This window comes from Malus domestica, chromosome 10 (assembly GCF_042453785.1).
Source record: "Malus domestica chromosome 10, GDT2T_hap1".
Classification (NCBI taxonomy): Eukaryota; Viridiplantae; Streptophyta; class Magnoliopsida; order Rosales; family Rosaceae; genus Malus; species Malus domestica.
Window position 1 is genome coordinate 39,379,501 of NC_091670.1, and position 12,635 is coordinate 39,392,135.

The 12,635-nt window shown below is 40.1% G+C and overlaps 2 protein-coding genes across 2 annotated transcripts; one reads left to right on the plus strand and one right to left on the minus strand.

Annotated features, from left to right (window-relative positions):
• The first annotated feature begins 7,478 nt into the window (after positions 1-7,478).
• On the plus strand, positions 7,479-8,615 carry LOC139188721 (uncharacterized mitochondrial protein AtMg00810-like). The gene has a single exon (XM_070806407.1). It carries the CDS (start codon positions 7,479-7,481, stop codon positions 8,613-8,615), a length of 1,137 nt encoding a protein of 378 aa, XP_070662508.1.
• A 574-nt stretch (positions 8,616-9,189) lies between these two features.
• Positions 9,190-10,919, minus strand: LOC103446358 (cyanidin 3-O-galactoside 2''-O-xylosyltransferase FGGT1-like). Its single transcript, XM_008385448.4, has one exon. The coding sequence runs from the start codon at positions 10,777-10,779 to the stop codon at positions 9,364-9,366; it is 1,416 nt and encodes a 471-aa protein (XP_008383670.1). The 5' UTR covers positions 10,780-10,919; the 3' UTR covers positions 9,190-9,363.
• Between the last annotated feature and the right edge of the window lie 1,716 nt (positions 10,920-12,635).

Here is a 12,635-nt window from a genome sequence, read left to right on the forward strand (position 1 = left end):
TCGTTTAAATTTTTAAAATTTTCCAAACCTTTATGAATAATGTTTTTTATTTGAGGGAAAAATTAATAAAATTAATAAAAATTATTGTAGAAATGTAAAATGACACGCCCCGATCCCGATATTTCCCCAAATATCAGGATAGGCACGTGCTGGCCGACACCCGAGGGTGACGAAAGCCATTTATTGAGTGCAATTGCTGAAAACAAGGAATAAATAAGGTATATAAATATAAAAGAATAAAGAATATGCATTTAAGGAACGTGTTCAGAGCATACGACTAACTAGAATACTAAAAGAAATAATATAAAATTGAATGAATAAAAGAATGGGTCCCACACCAAGAGGACTCGAATATGCCGATGCGGAAGTGCCTTGATGCCGGAATTGTATGCCTCGATTCTAAGTCCTGAAGGGGGCGCAAAACAAACATGAGTGGACCAAGTTGATATATATATAATAAAACAGTTATCAACGTACTAACCCCCAGGTTTTATGAAAACACATATATAATGTTAAACATAGGTTTTCCGAAACCTAGCATGCCGTGCAATGTCTCAAATCATTGAGTATTGAAGAAGTTATATCCATTTGAATCTTACCTAGTTTTCGGCGAGTCCGAAATATTTCAAGGCATTTTCCGGCCAAACCACGGTGATTTAGACGTCGTGTGAGATACCATTTTCTTTGTCTCTTCAAGGGCTACAACTTTCGTTTTTGTCTCGCTTAATTTCGTTGAGTAGTGATAAAGTTATGGCCGTTTAAAGTGGGGTGGTTTTCCGGCCAATTTTCCGGTTTTCTCTCCCATTGGGTCCGGCGACCCACCAAACCCAAGCCCTTTGGGCCTTCCCTGCCGAGCCCAACTCTTTTAGTTGTATGTGTTTTGGGCTAGGTGTGTGTGTGGGTTGTGTGGTGTATGTGTGTGGTGTGTGTGAGTGTGTTGTGCATGTGTCGTGGGTGTGTGTGTGTGTATGCATGCCGTGTGTGTGTGTGTGTGTAGTTGTGGTGCGTGTGTGTGTTTGGGCTTAGGCCCAAACCACTTTTCTTCACCCTAAACCCTTTTAACCTAAAAACTTTAGAATTCCAAAACCCAATAGATCATAATCCTATTTAACCTAAACCTAAACCTTAATCCAGATTTCAAGCCTAAAACCTGTTAGACCTAATTTGACCGTTGACCCCCGGTCAACGTTGACTTTAGGGTTGACTTTTTGGGTTTTCGTCTGGGACCCTTCTTAGGGTAATTCGACGTTCTAAATCCATTTCCAATGTCTGTTTTCCCAAATTCAATTGTTAAAATACAGTTTTATTAATTGGACCATTTATGTGCTTTGGGGCAATTATTGGTGACGTTTCTTGTTCGTTAGTTTGCGTGGCTTTTCGGCGGCTAAGTATTGTGAGTGGACCCCTTCTAAAATGCATGTTTTATAGTAGAAATGCATACATGAAAGGTATGATTTGATGATTACGTTTTATGAAACGTTTTGTGAGATAACATGCTTACTGAGGCTACTTTGAATTATTACTATTTTTCCTATAACCCGTGTTCTTATAGAATATATGATGGATGACGATATGATATTTAGAACATGTTTCGAACACCTCTTTATAGTATAGATGATGGATGACTTTATACTATGAAGTTGTTTTTCAATATATATACGTTCAATGGTTTTGTACTTACCTAGTGGTCCTTTCCGCTACGGGACGTAGGGATAGATTCCGGTCCGTCCCGGGCGACGGTTTGGTGGGTCGCCGGACCCAATGGAGAGAAAGCTGGAAAATCGGCCGGAAAACCACCCCACTTTAAACGGCCATAACTTTATCACTACTCAACGAAATTAAGCGAGACAAAAACGAAAGTTGTAGCCCTTGAAGAAACGAAGAGAATGGTACCTCACACGACGTCTACATCACCGTGGTTTGGCCGGAAAATACCTCAAAATCTGTCGGACTCGCCAGAAACTGGGTAAGATTCAAATGGATATAACTTCTTCAATACTCAATGAAATTTAGTGAAACAAAAAGGAAAGTTGTAGTTCTCAGTGAGAGGAAGAGATTGATACCTTGCACGCCGGCCAACTCGCCGTGGTTTGACCGGAAATTGCCTCGAAAGTGGCGGGTTCCTCGCCGGAAATCTGGGGAAGTCTCCCCGACGTATTTTCGTGTCCAAACCTTCATCAAAATCACATTTTAACAACCACTAAGCCTTCTAGACTACAAGGAAGGAAGATTGAAGGGTGTTTTCGACTTACCTCGTCGGAATTCAAGTGCACCGTGACTGTGCACAGTGTGAAGAAGAGAGAGAGTGAGCTCGGAGAGGGGCAAGAAAGAAGGGAGGATCTGAGTGATGGTGATGGGTGCTGTCGTCTTCATTGATGTGGTGTGGAAGTGAGGGTTTGCAGGGAGGAAGGACACGGGTGAGAGGGAGAGAGATGTGTCGAGAGGGAGAGAATAAGGGAGAGAGCTAAGAGCAACTCCAGCGGATGCTGGTTGCTCGGGCGACAAGGGAGGAGAAAGGGCCTGAGGGCCGGTGGGAGCAGCTCCAGCGGGGAAGGGCCCGAGTGAGGGTGGGAGCCCGAGCGAAGGGGGGGTGGGGAGTCGACGGGCCTGTGGCCCGAGGGCTTTGCAATATTTTATGTTTTTTGTGTCAGAGAGAGAGTGTTTTTTGTGTTAGAGAGAGAGAGAGGATTTTTTATTATTTAAACAAACAAAAAAAACTATTATTTTAATTGCTTATTGCCAGGGGGGAGGGTTCCAAGGGTGGAGATGTAAATGGCAATTACTGTTCATTAATGGTAGTTACTATTCATTTAAGGCAGTTACTGTTTAATAGGGTGGATTGAATAGTGGATTGCCAGGGGGAGGGGCTCCATGGGTGGAATTGCTCTAAATGAGAGAAAGAGATACCGGGGGACAAAATAAAAGGGGTGGGCCCCTTGGGCTCACCAATTTAGGTCCAAAAACCATTTTTAAATAAAAAATGGGGTTGGGGTGTTTCATAAAAAATGTAAAAAAAATATACAATCACTCATAATGACAAACTTTACAACTTTCATGAAAGGGTCAGCTTTGAAATCCAACACTATAATTCATAAACCTTAAATTTATATTTAACCGTCGATTGCCATTTACGCTTTATTCATCTTACTGAATTTCATTTTAAAAATTTTCTTTTTTGAAAACATGATCATCTGGCGGATGTTAGAAGATGAACGTTTCAGATCTTTGATATCACGTTTCGATATTTACGGTTAACTGAAATATAAGTTGATGTCGTATAGTTTGTAGAAACTTTATAAACATCAAGCAATATTTTCACTAACGGTAAAACTCTGAATATAATATCAACGATCTAAACCATTCATCTTCCTGCATCTTTTAATGGATCAAGTTTTCAAAAAAGAGAATCTGAAAAAATAAAATTTGATGAGAACAATGAAGCGTAAATGTAAACAACAATCAACGATTAAATTTTGATCTATGATTTATATGATTATAGTGGTGAATTTCAAAGTTAAGCTCTTCATGAAAGTTGTAAAGCTTGTCATTACGAGCGTTATATATTTTTTCTATATTTTTTTACACCTCTACATTAATTTAAAAACTATTAAAGACTTTAGGTAAGTGAAAATATACTTAAAAGAAAAATGCGTTTTTATGTTTTGGATGTGACAATATGGTATGTATATACTTATTTAGTATTATGTTTTTCATTTGATTATTGATTGGTTTAAAATATTTTTTCCTTAACGGGTAACGGCTCGGGTCATATTACCTGTTAATATTATCGGGTGGGGTCAATTTACCCGTTTATTTTAACGGGTGTTACACGACATGACCCGTTAAAATATTGGATATGACACGAACACGAAAAACACGACACGAATGCCAGGTCTTCTTAATTCCAGGAGGTTACGACCCCTATAAACCATTGTGTTTAATCTGTTGTATCTTTCATGTAACCCCAGCCTGCTGTAAATTTCCTTATTTTGAGGAAGAGTGTTGTTTACCCCAACCTGCTGTAACCTTCCTTATTTTGAGGAAGAGTGTTCCCTTGTTTATTCAGCCTTAATTCTCGGGCCAAAGGTGGCGTGTGTGCCATTCCTTTCCCTTGTTGTTATATGTATTAGTTTCCTTTGTAATTACAACACAAGAAATATACAACAAATTTAAGTATTAAATTCCACATGGTATTATAGCAGTGTCCTTGTTAAGGCATGTCTCTGTATATCTGTTCTTCTGATATCCTCAGCCAACAAAAATGGCGGAAGATACTTCAGTAACTCAAAAGGTAGAAAGCTCACTTTCTTCTCCTACAACAAGTTTTTCAAAGGTTGATATCAACCCAAATCAAAGGCTTAGTTCAATCTTGTTGAATGAGTTTAATTATCTTTCGTGATCATGAGCAGTCACTTTGGCTTTTAGTGGAAGGGCTAAGCTCGGTTACATCAATGGAGTCATTCAAGCTCCTGAGATCACGTCTGCAACTTATGAAGCTTAGTTATGCAAAGACCAATTGGTCATGTCATGGTTGCTAAACTCGATGGAGAGGAAGATTGCAGAAATCTTCGGTTACTTAGATTCTTCGCAACATTTGTGGAAGCAAGTAAAAGAGATGTACGGGAATCAAAACAATTCAGCCCGAATCTTCCAACTCAAAAGAGATGTTGAAAGTCACAAACAGAAGGCCAAATCATTTGTGCAACACCTTGGTGATCTCACCACAATGTGGAATGAACTTGACGTCTATCGTCCTCATACCACAGACATTGTTGTGTTAGTAAAATGAGCTGAGGAAGATAAAATCTTCCAGCTGCTTGTTAGTTTGAGCCCAGACTATGAAGATCTTAGAAGTCACATCTTGATGAATCCAGAACTTCCTTCTTTTTCCAGCATGTATGCCATAATCCAACGTGAAGAGGTTAAGAGACGAGTCATGAAGTTGGACACAAAAGCATCCATGCAGGAGTCTCGAGCCTTTGCTTCGAGCCACTGGTCAGTTGAGGCCAAAAGTTACAAAGGAAAACATCCGGATTTGAAATGTGAACATTGTGTTACCATTGGGCTTCTGGGAATATGACATACCAAGGATAGATGTTAGGTCCTTCATCCTGAGTTGAAACCTAAATTCAACAAGGACAACAAGGGATTTTTCAAGGCATCTCAAAGCTCACCTTACAGAGCCAATCATGCTGCAAATGCTGCCTCCATTTCCACTAATAATGTGTTGGATTTCACTTCCAATCTAACCACGTTGTTGAACGAATTTGCAACATATCTTTCAAGGAAAAATGAGAATGGTGAAAGTGAAGAAGCTTCAAAAGGAGGAACCGAGAAGCACACTGCCCTCCTCAGGAAATTTGCTGGTTTTCTAGCCAAGGGTGTTCCACATGAAAACTCTTCAGGTATTCTCAATGCCTTTACAACTGCTCTAAGTACTAGTTTTGTGCATGATTGTTGGATTATAAACTCCGGTGCCACCGATCACATGACAAATCAAATTGAAAACTTGAGTGAGTTTAAAAACATGTCATCCAAGGTGTCTGTGGCTAATGGGAAATGGGTATTTGTACTAGGTAGTGGGAAAGTTCATTTAATCTCCAACAAAGTTGAGTCCACTGCACTTTTTGTACCCTCATTCCTATTTCAACTTATGTCCGTAGGAAAAATTACCAAAGCCCTAAATTGTCGTGCAATTTTCTCACCTCAAAATGTGATATTTTAGGACATAGCCACCAAGAAGACGATTGGTGAAGGTTTTTTTCTAAATGGCCTCTCAAGGGGGTTACAAGTTAGTTCAAGCCATCCTCAAGACCCTCAATTGTGGCATCAACGTCTAGCACACCCATCCGAGCCTATTTTGTGTAAGTTATTCCCTTGCTTGTGTCAAACACATATCAAGTGTGATACTTGTCATTTTTCAAAATTTGCTAGGTTGCTTTTTAGCTCTTCTTTGTCTAGAGCTAGTAAGCCTTTTGAAATTGTACACTCGGATGTTTGGGGTCCTATTCTCGAATCCTTTAATGGCAATAAATATTTTGTGACGTTTGTTGATGATTTCACTAGAACCACTTGGCTATATTATTGAAGTTTAAAAGTGAGGTTGCTAACATGTTTCAAGATTTTCACAAATTTGTCATCGCTCAATTTGATTCAAAAATTCAAATACTAAGATCGGATAATGGCACCGAATACATATCTAGCATCATGACTCAATACTTGAGCACTCATGGCATTCTTCACCAAACTAGTTGTGTTGGCACACCTCAACAAAATGGGGTGGCCGAGAGAAAAAATAGAGATCTTCTCGAGAAAACTCGTGCACTCATGATTCATATGAACATTCCCAAACGTTTTTGGTCTCAAGGTGTTCTCACTGCAACTTATCTCATTAATCGACTTCCTAGTTGAGTTTTGGAGTTCAAATCTCCTTATGAAATTCTCAAGAGGCATCCTATTGATCTATCACATTTAAGGGTATTTGGGAGTATTTGTTTTGTTCACATACAAACTCCTCACCGTGATAAGTTGGACCCTAGGGTTGTTAAATGTATTTTTATGGGTTATTCTTCAACTAAAAGAGGTTACGAATGTTTTAATCCTATCACTAACAAAGTTGTTATGTCAAGAGATGTCAAGTTTGAAGAGGACTCTCCTTACTTCACAAAGGATAAAAGTTCATGTCAGGGGGAGTTATTGCTTGATATTTTTCCGCTGCCAACTCCTAGCTCTGAAGAATATGATGCCACCAAGTTTGATTCTGACTCACAGCCCATCATACATTCAGTAGCACCGACATGTCTTTCGACTGAGTCACTGCCTGAGTTTAGTGACTTACCTCACTTCTCTGATCAAAATCATGACTCTTATGAGTCACATGAAGTTGCTGGAGTCCCTGCATCACAACCTTACATTTGACGAAATCCTTCACGTACTCGACAACCTCCTGCCAAATTTATTGACTATGTGACCTTTGATGTGCGTCATCCAATCTCTGATGTCCTAACATATCATAAATACTCACCATCACATGTTGCTTTCCTTGGTGTTATCTCTATACACCGTGAGCCTACAAATTTTCAAGAAGCAAACATGCACCAAGAATGGCAACAAGCTATGGCTGAAGAGTTAAAAGCACTACATGAAAATCATAGTTGGAGCATTGTTAACCTTCCCTAAGGTAAGAAAGCCGTTGGATGTCGTTGGATCTACAAAGATAAGTTCAATTCAGATGGGTCCTTCGAGAGACATAAAGCCAGATTAGTGGCTCGCGGCTTCACCCAAACGTTTGGGGTGGACTACAAAGAAACGTTTGCTCCAGTAGCCAAGATGAACACTGTGCAAGTTCTTCTCTCTGTGGCAGTTAACTTTGGATGGTCTCTATTTCAAATGGATGTTAAAAATGCGTTTCTACATGGAGAACTTGAAGATGAGGTCTACATGCAATTGCCTTTAGGCCATCCTCAAGCCTCCACTGAATGGGTTATTTGCAAACTGCACAAGACGATATATGGTTTAAAATAGTCCCCGCGTGCTTGGTATTCAAAACTAAGTTCAGTGTTGGAGAAAGTGGGATTCACAAGCAGCAATGCCGACTCTTCACTACCGACTCTTCACTATTTGTTCGCATTAGGTTAGCTGAAATATTGGTCGTCTTGATTTATGTTGACAATCTAATTATCACAGGTGATAATATGGATGAGATTACTTCTCTAAAAAAGGCCCTCCATAAACAGTTTGCCATCAAGGATCTTGGTAGGTTGAAATATTTCCTTGGTATCGAGATGGCTACCTTTTCCAAGGGTTTGTTCTTAAATCAACGGAAGTATGTGATGGATTTTCTCCATGACTCAAATATGCTTGACTGTAAACCAGCCTTTACTCCCTTGGATTGCAAGTTTAAGGTAGATATGGGAGGTGAGCTGCTCACAAATGTTAGCTATTATCAGAGGTTGATGGGCAAGTTAATTTATCTCACCATTACTCGTCTTGACATCACCCATGTAGTGAGTTTAGTGAGCAAATTTATGCATTCTCCTACTGTCAAACACCTTAATGTTATCAAGTGCATATTACGATATATTAAGGGTTCAATTGGACGTGGTATCCTCATGGAGAAAAATGGTTCCACAAATATTCAAGCCTACACTGACGTTGATTGGGCAGGAAATGCCTTGGATCGCAAATCAACCACAGGTTATTGTACGTTTACAGGAGGAAACCTCGTCACTTGGAAGAGCAAAAAACAGTCAGTCATCGCTCGCTCGAGTGCCGAGGCTGAATACAGAGCCATGGCATCAACTGCATGTGAACTCATATGGCTAAAAGGTCTCCTTGGTGATTTGGGAATCTCTAACAGCACACCGATGTCTCTCATGTGCGACAATCAAGCAGCAATGCATATTACATCCAACCCCATCTTCCATGAACACACTAAAGACATCGGGGTGGACTGTCATTATGTTCGAGCTCAAGTCCAATCCAAGGTTATTCAGACTGTTTTTACACGAAGCCATGATCAACAAGCGGATCTTTTTACTAAGGCATTGGGCACTGCTCAGTTTCAACGTTTATTGTGCAAGCTTGGATCAATCAATCCCCTTGATCCAGCTTGAGGGGGAGTATTGGAAATATAAATCAATGTTAATGAAGTGCAAAGTCAACCCTTAATTCCAGGAGGTTACGACCCCTTGAAACCATTGTGTTTAATTTGTTGTATCTTTCATGTAACCCCAGCCTGCTGTAATCTTCCTTATTTTGAGGAAGAGTGTTGTTTACCTCAGCCTGCTGTAACCTTCCTTTGAGGAAGAGTGTTCCTTTGTTTATTCAGCCTTAATACTCGGGCCAAAGGTGGCATGTGTGCCATTCCTTTACCTTGCTGTTATATGTATCAGTTTCCTTTGTAATTACAACAAAAGAAATATACAACAAATTTAAGTATCAAATTCCACAAATATCAAGATCAACCATACCCTAGATTGAGAGGGTTTCAAGAAGACGAGCTGAATTGCAGTGGCAAAAGCCGCGATTAATACCAAATCTTGGTGAGCGGAAGCAGAGAAAAGGTTCGAAAGATCACTCGTAAGCTACGAAGGCAATCAATACCATGTTAACCAATATATGATGAAGATCTTGATGAACACAGAGAGAGAAAGAGCTCAGAACTTTAGAGAGAAAAAGACAGGGAAATTGAGGGAACTGAATATTCTTATTATGTTTTCTTAACAACTAAGTAATACATGGGATGTAGTGTTTATACTTCTCTTAGAACAAACTTATCTAACCACCTAACCAATCAAAAGCTTATAATCTCAGTACAAGGGAGCACACTCTTAACCTTCAATACTTATACTCTATCAAACTTTACTTATTTAAGCCAAGCAGCGCATGCAGCTTCTCCACAAAACTGTCAACGTAGGAGTTCTCAAGGCCTTTACTGGAAAGAAACTCCCTCCACTTTGTATGGTTTCTCCTCACTTCCTTCCCCACCTCGCTCTCCTCATCCATCACATCTCTCACAGCCTTGCAAACACCCTCCTTCGTAAAAACCCCATCTTCCTCTCCTTTCTCAACCTTCACTCCAACTCTCAGATCACGACCCATCACTCTTGCAATGGCTAGCTGATCCGCCACGTTCGGCAGCAGAACAAGCTGGCACTCGCTCACCAGCCCCTCCATCAACGACGATGGACCGCAATGCGTCACGAAGCACCCCACAGAAGGGTGCTTCAATATCAATGGCTGCTGCACCCAACCCCAACTCACAACCCCTCTTCCTTTTACCCTCCCTTCAAACCCTTCCGGCAACGCTGACTCGACCGCTTCAACTCCCATCGGCGGCTTCAGTGCAGCGAAGAAGGGTAAACCCGTGAGCTCAAAACCCAACAACAATTCTTGAAGCTGATCAATTTTCAGAACGCATTCAGTTCCAAATGCACAGTATATCACACTTTTCGCTTCGAAACTTTCAAGCCATTTTGCCCACTTCTCGTCCAACTCTGTAGTCGGAGTCTCTGGCACCACCGGCCCTGCGAGAAGCACCGGCTTTCTCAATTGGGTTTCAAGATAATCGCAGTACTTCCCTTCCATCTCCCTACAAGTCCTGAAAGCCACCGCGTCACAGTCGTTCAAGGAGATGATTAGGCGGTCGATTAATTTCGTCCCACTGCCGAACTCCTTCAGCAGGAATGGCGCAAGCATTCGAGCTTCGTGTGCTGGTAGCTTGATTGAAGATGGTGGAAAAGATGGCGGCGGGTTGATAAGATCGTTGATAAGATCATCTTCCGTCAACACCGATTTCTCCATTAGTACTTTTCTTTCTGGGCTTCTCACATAACCCACAAGTGCAGGAGTAATAATGATGTAGTTTATAGATTTAATGCCTGTACCTAGCTGACGTAATAATTTTGGCAACCATGGCGTGAAGTCGAAAAAAACAAAATCAGGGTTTAGTTCACAGATTGCTTGCAGGATTGCTGGTTGAGTGAGGTCCATGGCGGTCATGAGGAGAGAGTAGGAAGGGAAAGGGACATCGTTTGTGGTTTCGGCGCCCGGCAGAAGGCCGTCGACATGAGGGACGGTGATGGGGATGAAGGATATGAGATGAGGGTGGAGGTTTAAAGCTTGTAATTTTTGCTGGGTTTTGGTTGGTACGAAGGAGATTCTGTGGCCTCTTTCAGCTAGCTTGTTGGAGAGGTGGAGGTAGGGGGTTAAGTGTCCCATGGCAAACCATGGATACATTGCAATGTGAAGGGATGGCAATGGCTGGTAATTACTCATACTTGAAGCAAAGGACAAAAGCTACGGTTTGTAGTGATACTTGAGATCGATTGTGGTTTTGATTTGTTTCCCAGGTCACTTTAAATGGAGGACATGAAGCACTGTGCATGCACCGATCGACAACTGCACACCACTTGCAGAAGACGACGTGGTACAATTATTGGATATATTAAATTAGGGTAATGGAAGGGAGATTAAAATTTTAAACCAAACCATGTAGTTGTTGATAATTGAATTATAGATAATGCAAGGGAATAAATATGGTCCTTGTATAAAATATGGATGGCTTCTTATTTATCAAAATCATGCATTTATCTATTTTAATCATTGTTCTAAAAATCTTTGTTTAGCCATAAGTGGCTGGTCATCGTCCGGATTAATCCTTTGGCTTTTGAAAATAAACTGTCTTGGCGTCAGCCTACCCCGGCTAGACCCACTTAGGTCGCAATGCTCACTTAGACAGAAATCAAATGAAGAACATAAAGCACTGCATGCACCGATCGACAGCTACACACCACTAGCAGAAGAAGACGTAGTGCCAAAAGCTAAGCTTATGAGAAATTTTTAGTTGTGACGAGAACACAAGTGTTTTAATAGGAATGGTGGGAATTTTTATTTTTTAAGTTATTAACTTTTTAGCATACATATCCCACTATTTGTTTAGTGACACGTGGTTGTGTACCACCTTGTGTACCGGTCCCACTGAAAAATCTCTCCTAAGCTTAGAGCTAGTGGACCCCCGTCTATGGGGTGTGTCGGTTCAATTATTGGAGAGAGGAGAGAATCCCGGAAATCCTCCAATCACATTCGTTCATCGTACATCATGCAGTTAATTTTTGTCAGGTACTGTTTATATTCAATTTTAAATAAAAAATTTACAATAATTTTTTACCGCACAATATATGGTAAACGGATGTGATTGGATGATCCTCATATCCTCCTGTGAATTATTGGATATATCAAACTAGAGTAATGGTAGGAAGATTAAAATTTTAAATAAAATTTTGTAAACCAAATCATGTAGTTGTTGATAATTGAATTATAGGTAATACATGGGAATAAGTATGGTCTTGATATAAAATATGGATGTGGGTGGCTTCTCATATATCAAAATCATGCGTTTATCTATTTTAATCACTATTCTAAAAATCTCCATCCAGGCGTTGAACGGCTGGTTACCATCCCGATTAGTTTCTAGGCGTTTGAAAATAGACCGCGTAGACATCCGCCTAGCCCGTCCAGACTCACTTAAGTTGCGATGCTCACTTAGACAGAAATAGATAACCTTTCATTTTGTCTTATATTCTAATACTTTATAATTTATATATCATTTTATTTTGCAATTTATGTATACTAATGAAATTATATATATTTTTAAGTATAAACAGATACTTATTTCTATGATATATAATTAATTAATTACTTAAATCCGTCTACACCACCTAGCCATTTAGATGCTAGGCTCCAACTCACCGCCCGACTAGCATCTAATGTCTTTTAGAACCTTGATTTTAATTAAGATGAAGTAGTGAATTTAGTGAATTATAATTAATCCAATAAGAGAGTGAGTTTTCTCCTCCTTACATCAAGTGCTAGACTTAACTGTTTTGAATGAATCCACAATTAGCGATATCGAAGGAATCTGTTACTTTTGATTGAGTGATTCTCATATTCTATCCCCGTCTCCTTGAATTCCTTAGTTGTTCCTGCGTCAGATCTCGTTCGAACGCTGGACCTTAAGACCGGGTTCAGTCAAACCTGTATGAGAAAATCACGAAGTTAAGTGGCAGCTATCATAATATAACATTAACAGATAACAAAAGCAGCTAGCACAACTCTTTTGCTATGGGATTGCC

Excerpts from the sequence above, each read along its gene's own strand:
- LOC139188721 (XM_070806407.1), top strand. The coding sequence starts at position 7,479 with ATGGGTTATTTGCAAACTGCACAAGACGATATATGGTTTAAAATAGTC.
- LOC103446358 (XM_008385448.4), bottom strand. The coding sequence starts at position 10,779 with ATGAGTAATTACCAGCCATTGCCATCCCTTCACATTGCAATGTATCCA.